The sequence below is a fragment of the Vigna angularis genome, chromosome 4, assembly GCF_016808095.1.
Source record: "Vigna angularis cultivar LongXiaoDou No.4 chromosome 4, ASM1680809v1, whole genome shotgun sequence".
NCBI lineage: Eukaryota > Viridiplantae > Streptophyta > Magnoliopsida > Fabales > Fabaceae > Vigna > Vigna angularis.
The window spans coordinates 25,626,532-25,650,636 of NC_068973.1; the positions used below are offsets into that span (position 1 = coordinate 25,626,532).

General features: G+C 32.1%; 3 protein-coding genes across 3 annotated transcripts; 2 read left to right on the top strand and 1 right to left on the bottom strand.

Annotated features, from left to right (window-relative positions):
* The first annotated feature begins 7,349 nt into the window (after nucleotides 1–7,349).
* Nucleotides 7,350–10,901, top strand: LOC128196244 (uncharacterized). Its single transcript, XM_052876486.1, has 3 exons — nucleotides 7,350–9,583; nucleotides 9,666–9,873; nucleotides 10,254–10,901. The coding sequence occupies exons 1-3, from the start codon at nucleotides 7,350–7,352 to the stop codon at nucleotides 10,899–10,901; spliced, it is 3,090 nt and encodes a 1,029-aa protein (XP_052732446.1).
* A 1,471-nt stretch (nucleotides 10,902–12,372) lies between these two features.
* LOC108339294 (uncharacterized) lies at nucleotides 12,373–16,151 on the top strand. The gene is made up of 7 exons (XM_052876487.1): nucleotides 12,373–12,684; nucleotides 13,137–13,387; nucleotides 13,464–13,676; nucleotides 13,762–13,854; nucleotides 13,932–14,033; nucleotides 14,117–14,446; nucleotides 16,080–16,151. Exons 1-7 carry the CDS (start codon nucleotides 12,390–12,392, stop codon nucleotides 16,149–16,151), a joined length of 1,356 nt encoding a protein of 451 aa, XP_052732447.1. The 5' UTR covers nucleotides 12,373–12,389.
* Nucleotides 16,152–20,945: 4,794 nt separating this feature from the next.
* Nucleotides 20,946–21,569, bottom strand: LOC108330345 (uncharacterized). The gene is made up of 2 exons (XM_017564831.1): nucleotides 21,341–21,569; nucleotides 20,946–21,205 (listed from the first exon to the last, which is right to left on the bottom strand). Exons 1-2 carry the CDS (start codon nucleotides 21,567–21,569, stop codon nucleotides 20,946–20,948), a joined length of 489 nt encoding a protein of 162 aa, XP_017420320.1.
* Nucleotides 21,570–24,105: the final 2,536 nt, after the last annotated feature.

A 24,105-nucleotide genomic window follows, 5' to 3' on the forward strand; every position in this document is an offset into this window, starting at 1 on the left:
TTTGACAGTCCCACAGTATCCTTGTTTTTATTAGGATTAAAATCTACTTTTGAAATTGGTTCTCCTCTTTCTTGCTTTATTTTTTATTTTTAAAATATTTAGTTAAATGTTTTTTTCATTTTATTGAATAGTTCAGCAATGTGTGCAATATTTCCTAAATATTATATTTGTAAAATATAGTTACACATAAACTTAATAAAACATAATTATGCATCTACGCCGGAAAAACCGACCAGAAGTATTGGACAAGTGAATTCTAACCTGATTTTTTTCTTTAATAAAATAGAAAATAAAAGTTAATTTTAATATAAATAATAAATTGAATAATTTAATGTAAATTAATATTAAATAGTATTGTATACTATATTCTAAACTGTTATTACTAATTGATACACACATTTAATAAGACAGAAAAATAAAATAAATTATAACTAATAAAATTAAGATACTAATATTCAGGAAATTAAGTTTTAACTAAGAAATTTTTATTAACTTATGTGTAACCTAGGACATGATATACGGACGAAATATTCATCATTTTTAATTTAACTTTAACAATATTTTGAAAATAAACTAATTGGATTTGTTATTATTTCAATTAGTAAATTTTATATTATATTGAAATAATCTAATAATAGTTAAAATTATGAAATTGATAATAGATATTAATAAAGTGTTGAAATAATATAGTAACAAGTTTATTTTGGGTCATATGTATTCGAACCCATACCTAGTGAACTTTTTTTCTTAGAAAACAAGTTTTGGAAAAAAGGTTTGCAAAGTTCATATTCTTTTTAAAAAAATTACATTACATTATAAATATTCATGATTAAATATTTTAAATGTAATATATTAACTATATTTAGAATCAAATAATAGTAATTACTTTGGGTGATAAATATTTATATTTGGTGATAAACATTTATCTTAATAATTAAGACTTTCAATTATTTAAAATGAATATTTAAAGTATAAAATTCTTACAAATTTTAAGTATTAGTTTTAATTTAAAAAATATTTAATAAAACTTGAAAAATACTATTACAGGATAAAAAATAAATAATAGAGTAGAGAAATTTTATTTCAAATGATAAAAATATCTTTTAACAATAAATTTATAATTACAAAAATATTCTCACGTAAAATCTTTTGATAATATAACAACAACAAACTATTCTTGATTTACCATTCAGATGACATAAATATTTAATTATATATACTATCACAGCATGAACACATTCTAACACATAAGAAGATCCAATATATTTTGGAAATAAAAAAGGATGGAGGAGATTAAGTGGGAGATTTAATTAGAGTTCGGGTGACTAGTATGAGAAAGCCACAAATATTTTGTAATTGATATAGGATGATCATTAGATGGAGGAGCTCGCCAATATTGCAAAAAGAGTTTATAACATTATCATATTTAAATAGTAAATTTTGATGTTAAAAATATGCAATGAGATTCTTGTAAATATTTTGTCTAAATTGACTTTGACTTTACTCATAACAGAAGTCAATCACGTCAATCTTAAAATCTAACATATAATAAATAAGGTTAGACTTAGGGTAGTCTGACGTCATTTATGTCTCCTGATGTCAATTTTTCTTTTAAAATTTTAGAAACCACATCTGCATTCTCATCTTTCTCTTTTATGTTTGCACAAAACATCGCACTAAAGTATAACGATAATGCTAAACTTGTAAGAGCAAGTTCTTCAACTCATTTCACTTCATCTTGCCATTGTGACACTTGTTTGAGCTTAAACTTTCATTCTCCTTAATTACATTTCTCATTAAGGTTGGTGTTTTTATTCACTAACCATTATTATGTGTTCTAAAACTTGATTTTTTATGTTTTTAGTTTAACATTGAGTTTTTTAAACTTCAAATTGTCATAACTTTTTGTATGGATCTCAAATGGAAACGCTCCAAAAATGAAAGTTATTGGAAATAGGGTGATGAACGCACACTGGCCATCATTTAAGGTATTTTTCTTTGGAATTTTTAAAAATCCATAATTTAAGGCATGTTTTTTATTTTATTAGAATTTTTCACCATTTTTCTCAAATTTTTATTAGCTTGTCTTACCTCAAAATATCTTGTCTCAGGTTAAAACTGTCTATACTAAGATTAATGACTAAAATATTATTAAACTAAGAGATGAAGATTCTATATAATATATATAAACTTACACTATTTTGAAATTTGATATGTTAAAAATGCTCTTTAGCTCATCAATTTCAACGAGGTGCAATTAGATTTTAGAATGGATGAGAAATAAGTGAGAAATAAAGAAATAGAGTAGTTGTGAGACTATGAAAGAACATGACAAGCACAAGGTAAAATGCTTATTACTATACTTTTTTTATACGTTACAAAATCATTTAAAAATAATTTTGTTTTTTAACTTTTCTTTTTAAAATCTACACAATGAACAGTTTAAGTCAACATATAGTGATAAATACTTAAGATGTTAGTTATAACGTGTTCATATTACCAAATTCCATGAGTCAATAACATTTGCGAATATAATTTTATGCATGTGCCTCATCACATAATATCCACACTAAAAGCTTCCCGGTTGAAGCGAGCACTACAAGATAAATCCGTAGAATATCATAAACTTTATGTACTTCAATAGTATGAAAGAATAACTACTTATAATTGGCATAATAAACTAAAACTTCTTTCTAGTGTTGATATGTGTTCCCTACAATCGTGAATAAGCCTTAATCACTCTGTAAAAGTTAAATGTACATCGAAATTTGGGCCTAGTATGAAACTTAGTAAAATTAAATTATGTGTACACAAAAAATAAATTATTAAAAATTTATCATATTAGTGTACTTTTAATTGCCAAAGTGTCAGGTTTCTTGTGTAATGAACATAAAAGAACCAGAAGAGATTGTTGAGGAAGAATTATTAGCAATTACAGTGACCCCTATAGATTCAAACAATATTAGTGTCAAATAAGTTTTACATAAATATAATTTAATTTATAAAATATATATTTATTGTTGCAAATAAGTTGCTAAGTAGACTTGTTGTTTTCCCTTTTTTTCAATGGTCTCTAATAAGTACTTTTCACCTTTATTCCTAAATCCTTGAATGTTTGTCAACAAATCTATATATACGATCATTCTTCCTCTCAATACATATGCGATGTAAATACCTTAAACATTGAAAATGAATAATGTTAGAATAACATTGTTGAATATATTTAAACTTGATAAAAGTAAAAATTTACTTACAGCAACCAAAGTTGTAATACTGATATACATAATATGTCGGTGCTAGAGAGAACTTCAAAAACATCCTTCTAACATATGAAAAAAGGGAGGTAGGATCACTACAAAAAAAATCTTATTTAGAGGGGGTTATTTTGGAGAGGGTATAAAAAACCCCCTCAAATTAACACAACTTAAGATGTTTAATTTAAATTATTTAACTGACAATGTTTGTGGGAGTTTTAATTCCTTTTAAGAGAGGTTTATAACCTCCTCAAATAATAATATATATTTTTTCTTCATTTACTAATTCTTTTACATTTTTCCATCTAAAAATTTTACAGTAAATTTTCTTTTAACAATCCTAAAATTTTATTCCCTTCGTAATCTTAAACCCATCTGCTTAAACCACTGAACCCTAAAATCAGTTCCTCTTTAATTCCATCCGCAAAATCAGTTCCCCCTTCATTCCATCCGATTTCTCCCTCGCAGGTACGCAATCTTCCTTTCTTCCTTCTTCTATTTCCTGTTGTCATTCATTTCTTTCATTTCTCCTTTGGATTGCCCGTGTTTCCTTTTCCTTTCAGATTCGCAGTCGGTGGACGAAGCTGCAACGAGGGTTCTACGGACCGGCAGACAGCGGAGCTCATAACGTCACCGATGCATACGTGACAGGATAAGTAGGACAGTAAGAAATTGATGAACTATTTGTTTATTTGTCCTCAATTTTAATGATATAGATTTCTGTTCTTGACCTTGGGTTTGGTGTTATATGCATTGTTGCTGAACAGATTTGAATTTTTTTTCAATAATGGATAGGGGAAGATTTTGGAGGGCTTGTTGGGCTTGTTTTCGTTGCTTTTAGTTCTTCTGTTATTTTGTAGTTAGGAGGACTTCTTATTGTCTTCTGGAACTTGTTAATTACTATATTTCCTGCAATTGAAATATGTATTTATACTAATGCAGATTAATGCACAGTTATATTTTTCATTTCGATTACGTACCCGTCCTACCTTTTGACAATATATATATATATATATATATATATATATATATATATATATATACTTATTATTATTGTTTATGTAAAAGGAGTTAGTATGTAATTGGCGTTTTACTAATAGTTAAAGGAAAAAATGTGTATTAACTTTTACATTCATAATCTATATATATATATATATATATATATATATATATATATATATATATATATATTATGCTACAGGTCATCATGCAAATATAGTATTTCAAATCCATGATTTTATTTCTTATTTGCTATGACCACATATCTCAATGACCTTCCGTTTGATGCAATTTGAATTATGTCATATATGATATAGTTCTTGACTACACATGTGTGAATTTTATTTATGAAAACAGATTGGTTATTTGAAAATATTCGAAGGTTTCAGACTATCAGTAATATTTAGAAAGTTAAATCTGACAATTGTGAAGTTAATTGTACATGACATAAACCAGTTAATTGTACTCAACAAGTGCATCATACTCCTCACTGAAGAGGTCTTGTTTTGGAGGGCTTGTTTTCGTTGCTTTTAGTTCTTCTGTTATTTTGTAGTTAGGAGGACTTCTTATTGTCTTCTGGACCTTGTCAATTACTATATTTCCTGCAACTGAAATATGTATTTATACTAATGCAGATTAATGCACAGTTATATTTTTCATTTCGATTACGTACCCGTCCTACCTTTTGACAATATATATATATATATATACTTATTATTATTGTTTATGTAAAAGGAGTTAGTATGTAATTGGCGTTTTACTAATAGTTAAAGGAAAAAATGTGTATTAACTTTTACATTCATAATCTATATATATATATATATATATATATATTATGCTACAGGTCATTGTCTTCTGGAACTTGTTAGAAGGCATTGTACCACTGCTCTCAAGTAACTTCTACATTTGTAACATTTTCTTTGATATTAGTGTTTACTAAGTTATGCCTTCTTTCTCTTCCTTCCGTCCTAGATTAGTAAAATATTAATTTGAGGATTATTTTTATTGTAAAATTAAGTTTAATAGAAAAAAAACTTAAGTAGTAACATCTGTAATGAGAGGACACTATGTCATCCAAAATGGAAAAGAGAAGCATGTTAGAGAACAAAAAGATGTGAGAAAAAAAAATTGAATGTGCTCAATTCTTATGCATACATGTGAGGGTGTCCCTTGTGATGGTGTGTAAAGGCTCGAAACCAATATTTATTGACTGTTTCTTGGGGACCAGAATAGATTTATTTAATTTAATTTTTGAAGTGATATAGGTACCTATTGGTATGGGGATTTTACTATTTATTTGGTGTATTATATTGCAGGTGGAGACCATTTTGGACAGGGATAACTTTACTTTGGATGAACTTCTTGATGAGGACGAAATTATTCAGGAATGCAAAGCTCTCAATAGTCGCCTTATAAATTTGTAATCCTCTTCTTTTCTTCTATTACAAATATCTTTCATATGTGAAATTATTGTAGTTTATTATTTAGTGCATTATAATAAACTAAAATGTTTTGCATCCTATTATTCTATTCTAGCTGGTCTTTTTCCATCCAATTAATTGGGAGTTTTGTTTTGGAATCCGGTTTTTTAAATCTTTTGTTGAATTTTTACTCTATACTTGTATTCCTATATTTGTTTAGGAAGTTATAATCTGAAATAAAAATACTTTATATGAGCGGCTGGTTATTCCTTCAGCTAGTTTTAGGTTGGAACTTATCCTTAGTATAAGAGATGAGTTGAACACTTTTCCAAGGGATCATCATCCTCATCTTCTATGTTTATGATTTCATATATATATATATATGTATATATATGCATATATATGTATATGTATGTATGTATGTAGGTGAACCTAGTGCAAGTAGTGTTGAAATTGTGATTCCTGTATCCCACATAAAATCCAAAGCTCAGTTGTTAATTAAGCAATGAAAAACCTATAGAAACTGTTACTCTTTATCCTTTGCCAACTGCACTTGCAGTGGAGATATTAACAATGATTCCTATGTTTGTTCATTTTTTATTTGTTTGGTTCTTATTATTGAGGCTTGCATACTTGATTGATATATACTGACATCTAAACTCTAGACCATATTGAGATTGCAGGCTTGTTTAGTTCATAAGTTCACAGTTTAAACTGTGATGTATCTTGTAATGAGATAATGTTTTATTTTAAATATTCAGACCTAAAAAACTAATACTTTCATCACAATTCACATATGACTATGGTTTAAAGTTTAATGACTCTCAACTTTATTCAGACCTATTTTTCACTGAACCACTTGCTAGATCTTTTTGTTGAAGCACACTAGGTCATGATTTATTGAAGTCTAGCTCTGTAGTCTGTTAACTGTGGCTCTAGGTAGAACCAAAAATCCTTTAGCATAAGATATAACGAGTCTGTTAACTGCGTCCATTATAAAATGTTTTGCATAAAAGATAAAAATATCTCACTCTAGAAGTATATTTAGCAGCCAAAAATAGGTTCCAAACATTCACCCAGTTGCTTTCTGTTTTCTGTTTTTTTTTTCAGAAACTATCATTCACAAGTGAATTATAATTTATCAGTATCATAAAAGCTGATTTATGAACAAGTACTTTTTGGATTAATATTATTGTTTACAGGTGAGGATGGGATCAAGTGACGTGCTTGAATCCACTAAAGCGAGCCTCTCACTCTGTTTTTTAACAATTTGGACTTGTGCAATTAATTAAATTAGGAAACAAAATATTGCTTTGATATTCCATTTTATCATTAAAATTGAGGACAAATAAACAACATTAAAATGTGGGCATTTCCATGTCACATTGATGCTAGCAAATGGATGTGATAATTATTTGAACACTAAGCAACAAAATTACATTAAACTATCTTTCTCTTCCAACTCACATTTCCTTCCTTCTTTCCTCAACAATCATTTTCCTTTTTCATAATTGATGTTGCAGGTTTTTCTTTAAGCATTGCAATCTCACCGCTTCAAGGTTAGTAGAAACAAGTATTTCATTTTTTCTAATTCATTATTTATTTGTATTTTCCATGAATATTGTATTCTTTTTCATGTGTTAGTATATTTTATTTTTTTTAGGAATATTTTTGAATGGATAAATCTTGGATAACTAAGCCCCGAAATACAGTTGAATACTTAATTGGTTTGCAAAAATTCTTAGATTTTGCTTTTGAGAATGGGGCCTCTGGAGACACAATTCGATGTCCATGCCCCAAATGTGGGTTTGTGAAATGGCAAGCTAGAGGCATAGTTGAGGAGCACTTGATTTTAAAACAATTTCCCATAAATTATGTTATTTGGAATCTTCATGGTGAGAGGCAAAGACAAGATATTTCTAGAAATGAAGATGAGTCACAAGAGACATTTCATTTTGAAAATCCAATGGAAACAATGATAAATGAAGCATTTGGACATTATAGGCAAGAAGGTACTAATATAGGCAGATCACAACCATTGGGTGAAGATGATGTTATTAATGAAAGGCCAAGGGAGAATCATAATGAATTTAATGAGTTTCTCAATGACGGAAATCAAATATTGTGTGACGGGAGCAAGTACACAAAATTAGAGTTTGTAATCAAATTATATCATATCAAGGTTTTGTGTGGATTAAGTGACAAGGCAATGACTATGATCCTAGATTTTCTAAGAGATGCATTTAGTGAAGCAAAGTTGCCTCTTTCTTTTTATGAGGCTAAGAAAATCATCAACAAACTTGGTCTTAACTATACCAAAATAGATGCATGTCCAAATCATTGTATGTTATATTTAAGAGATGATGAAAAGGATTTGCAAACATGCAAACATTGTGGTACATCTAGATGGAACCCAAAGAAGAAAAAAAAACAACCTGCAAAAGTTTTACGTTACTTTCCTTTGAAACCAAGATTGCAAAGATTGTTTATGTGCTCTAAGACTGCAGAACATATGAGATGGCATTCTTCAGAGAACAAGGATGGAGTTATAAGGCATCCAAGGGATGGTGAGGCATGGAAGACATTTAGTGTAATGCATCCTGAATTTGCTTTAGATCCTCGAAATGTTCGCTTAGGCCTTGCTAGTGATGGTTTTAATCCTTTTGGCACTATGAGTTCTACTTATAGTATTTGGCCAGTGTTTTTAATTCCATACAATCTTCCACCTTGGCTTTGTATGAAGCACACTTCATTGATCCTATCCATGATCATTCCAAGTAAGCAGATGCCTGGAAATAGTATTGATGTGTACTTACAACCCCTTGTGGATGAGTTACGTGAGCTATGGAATGATGGGGTGGAGACCTTTGATTCTTCATTGAATGAAACTTTTAGAATGCGAGCAGCTCTTATGTGGACAATTAGTGACTTTCCTGGCCTTGGTATTTTATCTGGTTGGAACACACACACAGGTTTAGCTTGCCCTACTTGTAACTTTGATGCAGAACCTTGTCGTCTTCCTCATAGTAGGAAGTGGTGTTTTATGGGACATCGTCGCTTTTTAAGTAGAAACCATAGATTTAGATTGAATCGTGTTCGCTTTGATGGAAGCACTGAAGAACGAAATCCACCACTAAAATTATCAGGATCTGACATTTTTAGGCAAGTGGAAAATATTAATGTTACATTTGGGAGAGGAATTCATTTGGATGGTAAAGGAAAAAGATGCAGACAAGAAGTTAAACAGTGGAATAAGAGAAGCATTTTTTTTGAACTTCCATATTGGGAGTCTAATTTGTTACGTCACAATTTAGACTTCATGCACATTGAAAAGAATGTATTTGACAATTTAATCTATACTTTGTTGAATGAAAAGCCTAAATCCAAAGACAATCTTAATGCAAGGAAAGATTTGAAGGAAATGGGCATAAGACAAGATCTTTGGCCAGATGATAATGGAAGATACCACCTTGCTTTGTTTTCACTAACTCGTGATACCAAAAGGTTGTTCCTCAAAACTTTGAAAAATGTTTTAGTACCTGATGGTTACTCAAGTAACATTTCTAGATGTGTTGATGATGTTCAACATAAAATATCAGGACTAAAAAGTCACGATTGCCATATTATAATGGAGCAATTACTTCCGTTGGCAATACGTAATTTGTTACCAAACCATGTCACTGCAACCTTGGTGGAGTTTTGCTCATTTTTTAAGGCCCTTTGTAGTAAAAGCTTAAATCTTGAAGACCTTGAAATGCTTCAAAATCGTATTGTGGTTACACTTTGCCACTTAGAAATGTTATTCCCACCATCATTCTTCACAGTTATGGTTCATTTAACTGTTCATTTGGTAGAGGAAGCAAAGCTTGGAGGTCCAGTTCATTATCGATATATGTATCCTATAGAGAGGTAATTGCTAACTACTTTTAGTTCAAGGTATGATATTATATGTGTCCAATTTATTTAATGTAATTATTTATCATTATTATAGGGAATTAGGTCATTTAAAGACCTTTGTACGAAACAAGGCACAACCAGAAGGTTCTATAGCTGAGGGATACTTAGCTGAAGAGTCTCTTACTTTTTGTTCTAGATACATTGAAGATATAGAGACAAGGTTCAATAGACAACGACGTGTTTGTGATAACCCAAATGATAATGAGTGTTTTGTGTCATCTATATTCCCACTAGGTGGGAAGGTGGTAGGAGGTTCCTCAATGTTTACTTTAACTCATATGCAAAAGCTACAAGCCCATCGATATGTGCTTTTAAATTGTGCGATAGTCACACCGTTTGTTGAGTAAGTACACTACATTAAGTGTGTGATTTGTAGTTAAACAAATTGAACCACATTATTCTTGTATTTTATGCATTTAATGTAATTAATTTTTGTAGTGAATTTAGAGATCTAATAAAAAGAAGATCAAGAGGAAGGCGACCTTCAACTACTGAGATAGAAACTAGAGTGTTTAAAGAGTTTGTTGATTGGTTTCAAAGGCGGGTGGGTGATCAAATAGAACACTTTCTCTTACTTACCAAGTTATCTTTTAATTATGTCTAACATTATTTCCTTGTTTAGATTATGAATCCAGAAACAATAAATTCAATGTCTACTGACTTGAAGTTTCTAGCACGAGGTCCATTGGATAATGCTAGAAGATTTACTGCTTACAACATCAATGGGTTCAAATTTCGAACATTGACTCGTGATGAGGGATTGAGAACACAAAATAGTGGTGTCTTTTTAACATCTAATACAACTTGTGTTTCAAGTACTGTTGATAGGAACTTAAGGCAAGCAGACTTATCCTATGATGGAAAGTTGGAGGATATTATTGAGCTTAATTATTATGGTCGATTCAAAGTTGTTCTTTTCAAGTGTAAGTGGGTAGATACTACAAGAGAGAGAGGATACAAAAAGGATCAATGGAATTTTAATTGTGTTAACTTTGATAGACTTATTCATATTGGAAACCGTGAAGAACATGAACCTTATATTGAGGCATCTCAAGCACAAATGGTATATTATGTTGATGATGTGGTTAATGAAGGATGGAGTGTTGTTGTGCATTTAAAGCCAAGAGATTTGTATGAAATGGGAGAAGAGGTACAAGAAGAGTTATATGAAAACGAACCATACCAAGATCAAGAGTTGGAAAAATTTTATAGTAATGACAATGAATATGTTCAATTGGCTACAAACCATTTAGACGAGGATATCAATTAGTCAAATGTATGAGTTGAAAATATAATTAATAGTCATTTATTATTTTCAATTATTTTCAATGCATGTATAATTCACTCATGCTTGATTTCTTAAAGGTAAATGATATGTACCACATGTTTGATTTCTCAGTTTCAGGTTAAGAAGGAGAAGTTACCTTTCTGAATTGTGACTCTTTCTTAGCTTGTTCTCTCATTTGGAAAGGTAATAAGATCCGAACTCATTTATATGTGTGATGTATTTGGCTGGATGGCATAGATTATTAGGCGTAGGATAGATATAATTTATTAGGTATTGCCAGAGAGCTTTCTGAAATTTATGACTAGGACACCACTGATTCACTGCAGTACAAATTTATGACTAGGACACCAATTTTGAACTGAATGGAAGAGCCTCTATTAGTAGTACCTTCTCCTCTAACTATAGTAGCAAAGGTAGGACATATACAGAGGGTTGTGTATTAAGAAAAGTTGATTTATAAAATACAAATTGAAAATTTAAAGGTATATATAGTAAACAAAATTTAGAAGTTAATTATTAGTTTAAATTGAAAAAATGGCTCGAGAGTCTTGGGCATTATGAAATTGACGGCACATCATTCAACTCAATAATCTCACCAATTTCAGTCAGCCGAGAAAGAGAAGAAGAAATATTTACTACTGTCTAGTAAAAATCTTGATGCTATCATAAACATATCCTCTAATGCAGTTTGAGGACATGCAAACATTTAAAAGACACAGAACTAACTGATAAATTTAGCAAACCATGCTTTTACTTACAGAACAAACATTGCTAATCATTGATATTCCTTCGATTAGTTCTCTTAACTAAGGCAAACGTATTAAAGAGTGTCAAACAATTATATTAATTTCTGTTATCTTAATAAATGTTCTTCCACTTAAATCAGAATATATACTCATTTATCAAAAAAGGTAACATCTTTCTACTTCTGTGATCTTAACCACTTGAAGTATAATATATATCAATGAATCGTTGAAAATTGAAGTGCAGTACAAGGGAAGAGAAATAAAATAAGCTCACGTTTTCTTTTGTAGACCCACAAGTTCAATAATTCTACTTCTGTATTGTGCAAACTCAGGGTATCATTTAATTTGGAACTTTGTTGATAGGCACATATCTAACAAAATTTTGAGGCTTCATAAAGAAGGAAACCCGTACTTCAGCAAGTAAGTTGGGAAGAGAAGAGATAATTGAACAAGGTTTGAGCAAATGGTTGGTTGGGTGTTGGGTGAAAAGTGACAACTATATACATTACTGTAACCTGCTTTTAAATGCATACTCTGTCTTTCTACTGCACCTTTATTCCCTGAAGAATATATTCCAATAGCATTTTTAATTTAAATGAAATTTTATGAATAGTTTACAATTCAATGGTTATTTGAATATAATGGAAGTTAATTAAAGGTTATTTGAAATGCATATACTGCAGGTTTTTTTGCCTAATGCATTTCTTTCTTTTAATATGTAGCCATGCCAAAGGTCAAGCGATTCCGAAATATACAAAAATCATCACCTCAAACTGAATCTTTAGGTACTTTACCATCAACAAATGCTGCAGTGACTACTCCATTGATTGAAGAACAATCACCATCAACAAATCCTACAATGTCTGAATCAATTGAAGTACAACCAACAAATGAGACCTCATCACATGATTCGTGGAACTCAACACAATCGATGTCCACAGAAAACACAGAGCAACCTACAACATCCAAAAAACATGTTGGGCGTGAATCTTCATCGTATTGGAATGTCGATGCAATAGGTATATGTCATTTATTTTTTCTGCATGCATAATTTTTTAAATTTTACTTATGGTTGAAGAGTAAAAAACAAATAACTGTATGGAGTCTTTGGGTAGAATTGGGCGGAATCTGTTACAGGTATGCAACTTATGAGAGAATATTGGGAGATTTGATAGAGAGAGTGTCCTGTATAGCATGTATATTTTTTGCCTAGCAAATCCTTCACAACTTATAGCATGTATATTAAACTCCCTGTCTTCAATTATTTAGCATATAATACTTAACTGATGTTCATCTGCTTAACAACTTAACACCTAATGCAATCATACTAACACCTAATTATTTATGCTTAACTTAACTATTTCACACTTCATGCTACTATACCAATATTTGATTCGTAATAGTGCGATAGAAAGCGAAAACCAACGAGAGAGACCTGGTTATTCTCTCATAAGTTTTTTTATTGTTAAAGACCTACAAGGAGTTATGAAGAAAATAAAGGTGAAGGTCAGAGAAGTAAGTAACTTACCTCATGGACAACGCATCATTGTAGACTTTGATGAGGTAGGCATGGCTATAGGCGAAGGGCAAGGAGTACTTGCGGGTTATTGTGGGATATTGGCAACGGACGATAATTTATTTCCAATCAATTTTGAAAGGTGGTCTGGAAAAACAGGCATCCCTAACACCTACTTTTTAGAATGCTTTAAGGAAATATTACAGGTATATATATCATTAATGTATTCAAATGCCCCACACTTACTTTTTACTCACTAACTATGTTTTCTTTTTTCAAAAGCTTCGATTTTGTTTTAAGACTACTGAAGCTATTGCCCAAAGATATTGCAAATTAACTTTGGGTAAGAAGCGGGCTGCACATAGACAACGTTTATGGAATGAGTTCTATGATCCAACAAAAACAAAAGATCAAATCATATGTAATGTGCCGACCGGTATAGACAGAACTCAATGGGCTCATTTCGTTACCTATCGTCTAAAACTGGAGACAATGGTACAAGTTTCATTATTATTTTCATTGCTTTTGTGTATATTATTATTTTGATTGTTATGTCAACTTACAATTGTTTTTTTCATAGGATATTTGTAAAAAAAATAGAGAAAATCGCAAGAAGCAAGTAATTCCTCATACTGGTGGCTCTAAACCTATCTCAAGAAGAAGACATGAGATGGTACTGAGATTAGCATATATGACGATTTTTAGTATTTTTCAAATTTACTATTTATTTTAACTTATCCTTTTATTTAGCTTTTGGATAGTGGAAAACTGCCTAGTCGTGGAATGTTATATATTGAAACTCATAAAAAAAAAGATGGCTCATTTGTAAATGAGGCGGCAAAGGCTATAGCGGTAAGTTTTACTATAATATGATATTTTCAAACATTATGCTTCAATATTTAGATCTTTAACTACAACTTGTTCTATGCCTACAGGAACAAATTGAAGTGGGTTTGAGTCAAAGCACTACTGATGAATCACAGGTTTCCCCTCGTGATGTTGTTGGTAGAGTGTTAGGCCCAGAGCATTCTGGGAGAGTGCGATGCATGGGTTTGGGAGCAGCTCCTACTAACTCATTCAGAAATACAAGAATGCGACTTTCAGATTTAAGCATGGGTTCATCTAGTACTGCCACATCATCAGCATCTACTAATCAATGGGAACAAAAGTACATGAATTTAGAAGGTGCGCTGAAAGCATATATGATAATGAAGGAAGGAAAGATTCCTGATGAATTGGCTACCTTCTTTGATCCTCAACCACAAGTAAGATACTAAATAAGTATAAGTAATATGCTTGATATACTGTAATAATATACCAATTCTGTTTTATGAGTACATGCAATTGATGTGGCTACCTTCTGATGAGACATTCACCTACATGTTAAATATACCAATTCTGTTTTATTACAGGGGAATAGAATGTGATGAACAGATGACAAAATCAAAACCACATCATAAAAATTAAAAATAGAGACACTTAGAGATGAAAGATATTTATGATTTAAAATATCTAGTAGTCGAGAAATGCAGTGATCAGTTCTTTAACCTCATAAGAAACACATAATTATAGAATTTGAAAGCTTGGGATAGGAAGTCTGTCACAGCTGATATATGGAATTTGAAAGCTATAATTAATTAATTATTTCTAGCTTTTCGTTGGGTGGAGGGGGCCTACACCCTGCAAATTCTGAATCCCTACTATTTGTATGTCTGTTATTTATTAGATGTGCATGAAAAATATGTAATGAGAGTACCATGCAAACTACAACACAATGCATATCCCATATCCACTCTCCACTGTCATTCTGTAATGTTGTGCATTTCCCCTACTTCTGCCACTGTCATTATTATATAAACAGCCTTTGGTTGGCGTGATCACTCTATATATGCAATCGATAATTACCATGATTCTTAGAGGATTTTGCATTCGTTATTGGAGACCCAGTTATATAATTTGAGTTATATTATATTATTTTGAAAGACTGAAATGTAAGAAAGACATATCTCTAAGAATATGGCTAGATGTTTTTGCAAGCAATTAAAGTACCAGCGAACGCCGGGCTCGAACTAAGGTAGGCTCATTTGGCTTTTTACTAGAATGATTGGCATGTAAATGTAATCAAAATTTGTTGGATTCTTTTGTTCCACTGTTGCTTTTAGACTCAAATTCTCCATTTTCCGATAACTTTTTCTCACTTGGATTACTTATGGTTTATATGGGGTGTAATTGATAGTGACAATGAAAAGTGTTAGTGGACATGAACCATATTGTACTTTGTTTATATATTCCGAAAAATCCTTTCAGCATGAAACATGTACGAATATTAAGCCCCTAATGCAAACTTTGCTGGTCCGAAAGAATGTCTGTCTTGTGCAACGTGTGGTATATTTATATTCTCATTCTACTCAGCAAAAACAATCAACTTGCTGATATGAAGGGTTAGGTTTTCGTATGACTAGTAAGATAGTAGCAATTAATTTTCACACACTTGTTTCTGGTGCAGAATTACATCCCTTCTGTTTTAGTGATTTTGAAACAGTCTTGTTGTTAGGTTGGTGAAGGGAAGGGATTAAACAGGGGTTTGGTTGATGGTCAAACCGTGAGGTAAGCTGGTGGTGGTGTGTCTAAGCATCTGAGTAGGTTTCTAGTTTGGAAAACATATAACGCCGATTATGAATATGGCAGTCGAACTTTGATCATCAGTTGTTTATATACTTGGTAGCAGTTTAGACTTGTTATGTGGAGGCCTGCCTTTTAGCTATTGAACTATACGTCTAACTTGGTAGGTTGTTAGAATTGATAAGAGTGAATTTGATTATTTTTTTATATATTATTTACAAAATGTGAGTACATGTAATTGAGTTTATTTTATTAATTTTTTTTATATTATTTCAGCAAGCTCCTGATGCAAATGAGCCAGAGTCTTCTTTGGGTGCAAGACAATCATCTGATGGAAGTAACATTTAGGAAGTTTATGATATTGTTTTAGGATAAAACTATACCTAGTTTATTATGAATTGAGTAACATTTCTTTCGTTGTAACTACTTTTGTAATGAGATTACATTGACTTTTAGTCTATCTTGATGTGACTATAAAATTGTTTCTCAATTTATTTTTCTAAATTTCTTTCTATTCAGGGGCTTTTGTTGTATGATATCTTTTTTTAATCAAATGAATCATATTTGTTTGGTATTTCATAATTTTAGAAAAAAATTAAATTTATTTAATTTTGAAATTGAAAAAAAAAGTTAATGGAAATAGATAGTTATTATATATTTTAATAATCATCAAACAAAAAACGATATTATATATTTTAATAATCATTAAACAAAAAAGTGACAAAAATATAAAGGAGGTTAAAAACCCCCTCAAAATAATAGTCAGTAATAGAGGAGGTTTTTACCCTCCGCCGAAAAACCCCCGCAAATTGAATATATAGAGGAGGTTTTTACCCTCCGCAGAAAAACCCCCGCAAATTGAATATGATACCAGGGGGCGAAAAAAACCCCCGCAGATAATTTGTGGCGACTCAAACTGCGGAGGTTTGAAAAACCCCCGGAATTTATTTAGCGGAGGGTAAAAACCCCCGCAAATTGAAAAAAAAACCCCCTCTAAATAAGCTTTTTTTTGTAGTGGATGTCTTGTTTGTGACTTCAAGAGGCTTTTCTAACACTATAGGTGTTAAGGAGATCTTCACTGTTAATCACCAAGTTGGTCTAGTTTTGTCTATTGTCGAGGTTGTGACAACGCTTCATTCACATCTTCCTCCTTTTGTGCTCCAACTTGGTATACATATCTAAAAACTTAAATAAGATTAGTATACACTAGTAAAAAAAAAAAGAAAGTTCATAATTAAAACAACTAAGGACAATTACCTCCTTTACAATTGCTTTTGCTAATTTCATATGCCAAAGGATTAAATTTCTAAGGGTCTATCCCACTGCCTCAACCTCTTGAGTGGGCACGAAACTCGAGAGTAGCATCTCGAACGTCTACAACCACCACCCTCACCATATCAATTGTAGTGGTTTCATGGTTGATGAACAAATATTCAATCCCCGAAAACGGAGTCAAAAACTTGTTAAGCCTCGGCAAGTGTAACCAAATCGTATCAAGTAATAAAACATGGTAAGCCCAAGTATCGTTCTACTAAAGGACTCACGGCCTAAACAACTATGTGATTTATTGATGAATTAAGACTTGTGAACAAATTTTTGTAAGTTTTGAAATGCAAAAGACTGAAAAGTGAATATGTATGCATGTGATGATCAATGGCAAGAAGAAACAAAATACGTGAATTGAAATATATGGATGAATATGTTGGTGGGGTTTATCAATTTCATCCTATCCACTCTCTTGTATTTAGGAATTCATCATTCTTTTCATTAATGTTAATGTCACTTTCTAAATTACTTTAAGCCCGATGTCTCGACGAAGAAATCCTAATCATAATCACTAATTTATAATGTCTTGTCTCCCTAGCAATTAATCATGCATTATAGTGAATAGAAGCTTAAAGGCAACCAACTATCATACTCCTATGTCTAGGTTGGTAATATATTGATGGGAGAGATTCCCCAGATTTAGACCTTATTTTGAGCAAGCAAGGCATCATTCGACTGCAATTGTAGAACCCCTTTCTGTTGAACAAAAGCTCCTATTTCACTATGCATTTCATTGTCATTAGCAGCCATGTTCTCTATCAATTCTGTTGCTTCCTTTGGAGTCTTACATTGAATATTACCTCCAGCTGAGGCATCTAACATCAACTTGGTTTGTGAACCAAGACCTCCAAGGAAAAGTAGAACTACTGTTGCTTCATCAAAACCATGCATGGGAGACTTTCTCAAAAAGCTTTTGTACCTGTCCCATGCTTGACCTAATGTCTCCTCCATGCCTTGTCTGAAAGAAGAGATATCTTGCTTCCCTTTGTTGACTTTAGATTGTGGGAAGTACTTATTCAAAAACTTTGCAACTACAACTTTCAATTCTGTAAAACTACCTTCTGGATAAGAATTTAACCACAACTTAGCATTGCCTCCCAATGAGAAAGGAAACAAGCTAAGCTTGATTGCTTCATCCGGCACTCCATTTATCTTCATGGTGTTACAGATTTCATTGAAGGTTGTGAGATGTTCATATGGGCTTTCATGTGATAGCCCATTAAACTGATTACTTTTCACCAACTGTATCAACGTCGGTTTCACCTCCATGTTTGCAACATTGACCCTCGGCCTTGCTATACTGTTAAAATGTTGAGGGCCAACCACAGTGGTATAATCTGCAAGAGTCCGTCTACCATTATTCTCCTCTGCCATATTTTCAGTGCTATGGTAAGACCTTTGTGGTGAAGGTTGTAAGAGTGTCTCAGGAGAAGGGAATATTTCTCTTGAAGTTCAAATTCTCCTCCTCCTTCTACTTTCGTCCAGGCCTTCAAGAAGAGGTTATGAGATTTTCTTGCTTCTAGAGCGAATTGCTTCCTACATACACAAGAAAACAAAACCCTAGAAAAATTTTGTTAGCACAAAAAGATAGAAAAGAGAAGAAATAATCAAAGGATATAATTGAAAATATAAGAAGACAAAAAATAAAAACAGAAAATAAAATAAAATAATAACAACAAAAATAAAAAATAAAAATAGAAAACAGAAAATAAAAACAGAAAAATAAAAATTCACAACAAGTCAAAAATAATCAAAAATCACACAGAAAAATAAATCAATAATCAAAAACCACCCTCACCATATCAATTGTAATGGTTTCATGGTTGATGAACAAATTTTCAATCCCCGTAAACGGAGTCAAAAACTTGTTAAGCCTCGACAAGTGTAACCGAATCGTATCAAGTAATAAAACATGGTAAGACCAAGTATCGTTCTCCCAAAGGACTCACGACCTAGACAACTATGTGATTTATTGATGAATTAAGACTTGTGAACAAATTGTTGTAACTTTCAAATGCAAAAGATTGAAAAGTAAATATGTATGCATGTGATGATCAATGGCAAGAAGAAACAAAATACGTGAATTGAAATATATGGATGAATATGTTGTTGGGGTTTATCAATTTCATCCTATCCACTCTCTTGTATTTAGGAATTCATCATTCTTTTCATTAATGTTAATGCCACTTTCTAAATTACTTTAAACCCGATGTCTCGACGAAGAAAGCCTAATCATAATCACTAATTTACAATGTCTTGTCTCCCAAGCAATTAATCATGCATTATAGTGAACAAAAGCTTAAAGGCAACCAATTATCATACTCCTATGTATAGGTTGGTAATATACTGATGGGAGAGATTCCCCAGATCTAGATTTCCCCGTATGTGTCCATATCGACAAAACCAATAATCATGACATCGAATGAGTTAAACAATGCATGTTTTGAGCAAAGAGGAAAAACCCTAACTATTAATGAAAGAAAGCATGTATCATAAAAATGATCTTGAAGAACAAATTCCATACAAGAGAGTTTCTAAGGATTTACATTGATTCCCCAACAACAAAATAAGTTTAGTTCACCATATTCATGGTGAAACTAGATGAAATACAATGGAAAAGTGAAAGATAGAACCCTAGAAAGTTGAGAAAGGAGCCTTAGCATCCAAATCCTCCTCCAAGGGGTGAAAGAGTGCATTTTTGCTTCGTTCCAGCCAAAGATACAAACCCTAGGACGTCCTAAAGCTTATATACTATTCTAAAAAATACAGAAAAGTAGGCCCAAGCCCAGAAAAGTGCCGCTCAGCGGTAGTAGCGCATGTCAATTCTTCCCCTCAGCGCCAGTTTTCCCCTCAACGGTGCCAACGGGTACTGAAAAGTGCCGCTCAATGGTAATTGACGCTGAGCGGTACTTGTTGATTCTCTTCTTTTGCACTTTTTGTGTGCTTTTCTGATTCCATCTCTATCCCTTTTCACTTCTTTCATCAATTTCATCTAAAAACCTGCAAAAACAAGGAAATCAAGCATAAAACCTATCCAACTCTGTTATTTCCAATAATTCAACAAAATCATGAGTTCAAGCTAATTTCTAAGTCATAAAGGTTGTAATTTAAGTCAATTTTAAGTATAAAAATAACAATTTTTCAACTGTTATCAATGGTGTATGGCCGACCTCGATATATATATTTTACCTAAGATAACCAAATAATATTTTTAAAATAGATCAAAGAATATACTTCAACACATAAGTATATGTCAAACAATATATTTAGACAAATTACCTAAAGCCACCAAGCACCAGAGGGGCATGATCATTGAACAACTCGTAGTTTGCATCAATAGTGGGAGAAGCCTCTTAGGGTAAGACATCATAAGTCCCCTTTGTGCTTATACAAATAGGAGAAGGTTCACTAGTACAAAAACAACGTATAACGTCATGCGTTCGATGTCGAACCACTAAATAACCAACATTAAAAATGACCGGTGCCTTGAGTGAATTTTGCCAATGTGCTGGTTAAGTACTCGATTTTCTCAACATGTAGAGGACAATTATCACACTCTTTCTCAACAACTTGTACTTCGGTCTTTACTGTCTTTGCAGATTTCAGAGCTTCTTCAAGATCTTTTTCAAGCTTTTCATTATCCTGCACAAGATTATCAATTTTGTATTCATAATCTCTTATCTCAGATGATAATCGATTCACTTTGTACTGAAGTCGCATGGCCTCTGCATGAATTTCCTGAAATGCATCCTATAACATGTAGTACTTGACTTTTATTGGTTCATTTTCGAATTCATGATCACTATCATCGTCTGATTATGCAGAGCCTTCCATGAAGCATAAATTTGACTCCTCTTCAGCACTATTGTCATCATCACTTGAAGAGTCTTCATCACTGTTTTCCCAAGCAATATAAGCTTTCCTCTGCTTCCTGTTCTTGTCCTGAGGATACTTGGAGAATTCTTTCTGCTTGTTCTTCAAGGCTGGACAATCAGGCTTGATATGACCATCATTTCCACATTCATAGCATTGAACAACGTTGCTTCTTGAACTTTTCTTTCCTCCTCTTGATAAACCTGCATTGTTAGTTGTAGAATTTTTATTTTTCATGAATCAGCTAAATTTTCTTACCATCATATTAATCATTTCTTTTTCTTGTATATCTGCATTTGATTTAGTTTCAGGTTCATGAATCTTTGTAGCTTTCTAGCTTGTGGCTTTTAGAGCAATCGATTTCTTCTCTTCAATTTCTTCTTCCTCCTTTAGCCTTCGAAGCTCCAACTCATGTTCTTTGAGTTTTCCAAACAATGTGGCCATGTTCATGCTGGTCAAGTCTCTTGATTCAGAAATTGCAGTAACCTTGGGTTGCCAGCTTCTATTCAAACTTTTCAATATCTTGATATTGTTCTCTTCTTTGTCAAACACTTTTCCTAGAGCCATGAGGTGGTTGACTATATGTGTAAATCTTTTCTACACCCCGTAGATAGTCTCACCAACCTTCATTATGAATAATTCATACTCTTGTATCAGTGAATTCTTTCTGGCTCGTTTGACTTCTTCCATGCCTTCATGTGTGACCTCCACAACGTCCCACGTTTCCTTTGCTGTCTTGCACTGTGAAATCCTGAAAAATTCATCCATAGTTAGTGCAGAAGCAATTACATTACGTGCTTTGACATCATATTCAAAACAGTTTTTCCATTAACAACATGAGTTGGCTCAAATGAACCGTTTAGTGTTGCATCCCAAACACCTTTATCCACGGATTCAAGAAAGATTTGCATCCGGATTTTCCAAAAAGCATAATTTTCACCAGCAAATAGTGGTGGTCTATTTGTTGGTGCACCTTCACCAAAGGTTTGAAAATTAGAAGCCATTTTCCATGATCAGTCGATTTAAAGAAAAAAGTAATCGACTTGTTTTTCAAATATTTTATGAAAACCAGCTATGGTGCCAATTGTTAAAAATAGAATGACTTAGTTTTCAACACCAAGAGGGGGAGGGGTGAATTGGTGAATCACAAAAACAACGTTTTCTTTAAATCTTTTTTGCAAAGTAGATGCCTTTAAAACCTTCACCAAAGAATGAACACCACGATCTTCTTGATGAATTTTTGGAGCTTTCGCACGTTCTGCAAGAGATAATTAATCTGAAACAAATCAATCAAATCGTTAGAATCACAAACGTCTCTGTAGAATTCAAATTCATGTCTCTTTATAGATTTTCACAATTCTGACGTGCTCAAGTCGACTTAGCTACTAATGTAGTCGAATATCACAATTCAGTTAAAGTAGTTAGCAACAATTAATGCGGTTAATTGAATGTACAATTAATGCAGTCGAATCAGAATAAATGCTTGGTCAACATATTTAAAAATATAGCCATTGTAACATTTAATACAAGCATTAACAGAATTTCAAAACTGTAACAAACTTAGTCGAATGCAGGTTGCGTGTAATCGACTATATAATCACAGTTAAAAAAATTTTTTAAAAACTTTCACTTTGAAAATCTCACAGCACCCTTTGAAAAAGTTTGTGCAAAGCCACGAGTTTTAATCGACTTACTTCATAATGAAGTCGACTTAAAACTTCTGTTTTGCCACACAATTTAAGTTCAACAAAAGTGCATGTTATTTTCCTTTTCTAAAACATATGTCATGCATTCACAGATAAGATCTCATATAAAACACAGTGAATTGCAATGATCAACACAACACAAACATGTTCTCATATAATCATAATCATGAAAGTAATGAACATGTAACACATAAAAACATAAAAACACATAACAACACGTGTTATTAATTATGTTGTCATCATAAAAAACCAGAAGCTCTGAGATTCTAGGTTCAGCTAAACCAGTGCTCCCCTATCAACAATCTCAACAATAATGAATATGATGATAAAGAAGTTTATAAAATTCATGAAAAATTGAAAAATGTTTCTGATTTTGCAAGGAATGCAAGAGGCAATAAGAGGAGAAGCAAGGCTATAACTCCTACATGTTATGAATGCGACAAAGAAGGCCACATCAAACTTGAATGTCCTGTCTTGAAGAACAAACAATGATTTGATGACAAGACGACTCAAGACAGAAGAAAGGAAAGTGTACATTGCTTAGGAAGAGTGTGATTCTGGGTGTTCTACAAGTGATGATGATGACCATAACCTTGAGGAAGAGACAAACCTATGTTTAATGGATGGTTCAGTGAAGTCAGAAAGCAGTGACAACAATTTTGATGATGAAACTATAGAAGACAAGTACTATCAAGTTTTATATGCTTTTCAAAAACTGCATGCTGAACCTATGAGATTACAATACAAGGTTAATCAATTAAATAGTGAAAAAAATGGATTTTTAACATAAAATAAATAACCTTGTTGATGATAATGCTTGTCTGAAAACTGAACTTGACAATGCTTTGCAGTCTTTTAAAAATCCTAAAATTGAAGTTAAAATTGTTCTTCAAGACTGTAAAGATTGCCCTGCTCACCTAGAGAAAATTGAATACTTAACTAGCACTTTATCTAAGTTCACTCTAGGAAGATCTAATTTGGAAGTTGTGCTTGGTTCTTAAAGAAGGGTTATCAATAAATAAGGCATAGGTTACTCTGCTAAAAGTGAAACAATTAACTCAAAGAAATTTTCTGACTTGAGTAAACCTTCCTTTGTTACATGTTTTTACTGCAATACCATTGGTCATATTTCAAAATCTTGTTATTGTAAGAAAGTTGGTATTCCTAAGGGAACATACAATTGGATTCCCAAGAAACCAATTCCTGCTATTAACATAAAAGGCCCCAAGTTCATTTGGGTACCTGCATCCCAACCATATGGTGCTTTTGTAGGGAAGTAAAAGGAACTGGAGGCACAAAAGATTCAAGGAAGGCTTAAAGGATGAATCAAACACTTCTTGAGGTCTACAAGTGGTAACAAGATTTATTTCTATCAATCATGCATCATTCATTCACTG